This window comes from Centruroides sculpturatus, unplaced genomic scaffold (genome assembly GCF_000671375.1).
Source record: "Centruroides sculpturatus isolate CEXI.00-Female unplaced genomic scaffold, Cexi_2.0 scaffold751, whole genome shotgun sequence".
NCBI lineage: Eukaryota > Metazoa > Arthropoda > Arachnida > Scorpiones > Buthidae > Centruroides > Centruroides sculpturatus.
Window position 1 is genome coordinate 1 of NW_019385814.1, and position 3,624 is coordinate 3,624.

Below are 3,624 nucleotides of genomic sequence, written 5' to 3' on the forward strand. Positions count from 1 at the left end.
AGATGAGCTTAAAAGTTCATTTCTTACACTCCCATATTGACTATTTTCCTGAAAACTTGGGAGCCTACAATGAAGAACAGGATGAAAGATTTCACCAGGAAGTCTGTAATGTTGAGAGACGTTACCAAGGAAAATGGGATGTCAATATGTTAGCTGTCTACTGTTGGATGCTCAATTGAGAAACAGAGAAGGAAATCAGAAACAAGTTTGGAGAAGCATCAAAAAGAAGAAGAAAAGGTTTCATAAGAAAAAAAGAGTAGACTTAAAATTGTGTATAAATACCAGAAACAATTTGTCGATTAGTTATAAGAAAATATAATATATTCAATTCATTGTAATAAATAAGAGTTCTTATAAAAAATTTGTTTTTATTTTGCAAAAAACCTTTACGTGATGGGATGTAACGGAAGTTATTTTTAGAATCTGCAATCTTTAAAACATATAATTCAGCAAAAATATTCCATGCAGCTGGAAAAAGATTTTTTTTGCAGACAAAGATTGCAGTGCCACAGCACTAGTGGAAATTTACATTTGCTGACTGGAAAGCTTTCAGTTGATCAATATTCAGATAATTGATGCTCTACTGTATATCAGTGAGGTAGTATGAATAGTAATCTCATATGATCCAATTTTCTGTTTCATCAGTAAACTTCTGGTAAGACAGAGATTTTAAAATATTTTTTAAATTTACAATGAATAATCAAACTTCACACATGGTAGCTGATTAGAGCTTGAATGTTTGTATAATCTTAAAATAAATTTTTTAAGTTTTATGTATATTAATGTAATTTATTATATTATTCTTTTATTATATATATGAGACTTACAATTTTTATAAATATGAATTTTTATATTTACTACAGTATTATAATTTCACTTTGTTCGCAATGGCATTAAATGAACTACATGATTCCATGAAAAGTTTTCTTCCACCAACTGACAGTCGTTTACGTCCAGATATACAGTTATTAGAGAATGGTAATGTGGGTAAGTTAATAAAAGATTTTTCAAAAATTTTACTACTATAAAAGTAAATTGGATGCAAGTATTTTTTAACTGGCTTCTTTGTTTAACATTATAAATAGAATATTTGTTATTTGGTATATTATGTTTTTTTATAAATCTAATATCTTGGCTGAATTGAATAATCATAATTTTTAACACACTATTCAAGTTTCAAGATCTACACTTAAGAAAAACAATCTCACTCCAGAGTTTATTAAAATCAAACTTTATTAAACTAGGAATATCAGTATTGGACTTTCTAAAAACATACTATTGTATTGTATTATACTTTTGTCTCTTAACAAATAGAAATTGTGATAAATTAATTTAGTTAGAAAAAATGTGCAAATTGAATTAAAGAGAAATTAGATGATCATTGAGGAATCTTTTTTTAAAGATTTTTGTAAAGACAATACATACAAATGTGTCTTTATTCTAATCCAGTCCTTTCAAATGCACATTTGAGGAATTAACAATTTCACAGCGGAGTCGACCTTTCTTTATAGGCTGCTTGTCTTCTGTCTGGTGGTGGCACTTTATATAAAATTAAAAATACATTTGAAATAAAAATATCAGGTCAGTCTATAAGTTCATGCATATTTTTATCTACAAAAAAAAGCAACAAAAAATTTTAATTAAATTTTATTTCAATCTATAATGTATTCACCATTATTTTGTACAATTTCTTGCCATCTTGATGGTAGCTTTTTAATCCCGTCTTTGTAAAATGATTTCGGTTTTGAATCAAAATATTCAGAAATAGCCTTTTTTACATTGTTCTCATCCTCAAAAGTTTTTCCTTTTAAAAAATTCTGCAAACTCCGAAAAAGATGATAATCACTGGGAGCAATATCTGGCAAATATGGTGGATGAGGTAAAATTTCCCAGTTGAAGCTTTTGAGTTGAGCAGTTGACGTTGTTGTCAGTTAGCTATTGACAGTTCATGTGGTATCCATTTTCCTAGCTTTGAAACTTTTCCGATTTGTTGTAGATGTCTATGAACAGTTCCATGGGATGAATTTAAACGTTCCGCAATTTCATCAACTGTTAAAGATGGTTCTGCTTCAACTAGTGCAGAGAGAGCATCATCATCAAAGTCAACGGGTCTTCCAGTACGAGCCTTATCCTCCACACTAAAATCATTATTTCTAAATCTTTCAAACCACTTCTGCGCAGTCCTTACACTAATTACAGTTTGATTATGAACAGTATTTAATTTTTTGGCAGCATTTGTAGCATTCTCATCACTTAAAAATAAAAGGTATAAAACATGTCTCTTATATTTGTCTGTTACTTCCATTTTAACGAAAATAAACAACTGAAATGTTCCCAATTCTGAACAGTATTATATGAATGAGATCCAATTTAACACTTCAGTGTAAAAAGTATCACATTAGACTGACAAGTTTAACAGCAAAACACAATTTTTCTCAAGGTTATAAAATATGTATGAACTTATGGACTGACCTGATATATGGCCAGGATGAATTAATCATTACAAAAAATATTTAAAAAAGATGTGTGTTTGAAAGGACTGGATTGGAATAAAGACACATTTGTATGTATTGTCTTTGAGGAATCTTTTTTAAAGATTTTTTTGTAATGATTAATTTGTCCTGGCCATATATTTTTATTTCAAAAGAAATTAGATGGTAATATTTTGAAAAATAGTTAGAAAGAGATGACTGGAATTAATGGTTAAGATTAACAACATATTCAATAGTTCAGTAATTGATAGTAGAATCATTAAGAAAAAGATGGAGTCAATAGTATTCCCACATAAAATGTAATGTGGCCACTTTAAAAGATTAAAAGCATTATCTCTATCTTGGGAAAGAGTATTTTGAAATAATGTTATCTAATACAATTGTATAGTGCAACTAGCATCCGGTCATTCATATTGCATGTAATGAAATTTAGATTATAGACAAAAGACAAATTGAAAGATGACTATCTGCTCATCTCTGGAAGATGAGAGACTAGAATCTAAGAGAAAAGTTGTCCAGAATTGCATTTTTGGAGAAGAGGTAATCTCTCGAGAATATAAACAAATAATTTATACATATACATAAACAAATGTTTAACCAATCAGTGACCAGCTTGTGACATAGACACTGTTTCTTGAAGACAAGAGACAATGACCAGAAAATGGCACCAGGTTTTTTTTGTTGTTGTTTAAGTGTATGTTAAAAGTATTATTGCATTAAGTAATTATTTTGTTGGCATAGATATCTATAATATTCATAAAACAATTATTTTCTGTCTTTAGATGAAGCAGCATACGAAAAACATCGTCTGGAAGAAAAACAGAGAGAAGCTAGAAAATTGCGGAAAAAAAATAATGAAATATGGAAGCCTCGGTACCTATTTTTATATAATTTAATAAATAAAAAAAATTATTAAATTGTAATCAAATAATTAAAAATACATTAGAGTAACTTCTTCTGAGTATATTTATATTTAATTTTGATTTTCAGATGGTTTAAAAAAGGACCTAATCCGCACATTCCTAATAAAGATTGCTGGTTATTTGATAAACATTATTGGGACCGAAATTATTCCTCTTGTCCAGATATATTCTGATGCAATTATTTTTAATTAAATTAAAAAATATATATA

The 3,624-nt window shown here is 28.3% G+C and overlaps 1 protein-coding gene across 1 annotated transcript; it reads left to right on the plus strand.

Annotated features, from left to right (window-relative positions):
* Positions 1-856: 856 nt before the first annotated feature.
* Positions 857-3,624, plus strand: LOC111642281 (oxysterol-binding protein-related protein 2-like). The gene is made up of 3 exons (XM_023388611.1): positions 857-987; positions 3,275-3,365; positions 3,483-3,624. Exons 1-3 carry the CDS (start codon positions 888-890, stop codon positions 3,586-3,588), a joined length of 297 nt encoding a protein of 98 aa, XP_023244379.1. The 5' UTR covers positions 857-887; the 3' UTR covers positions 3,589-3,624.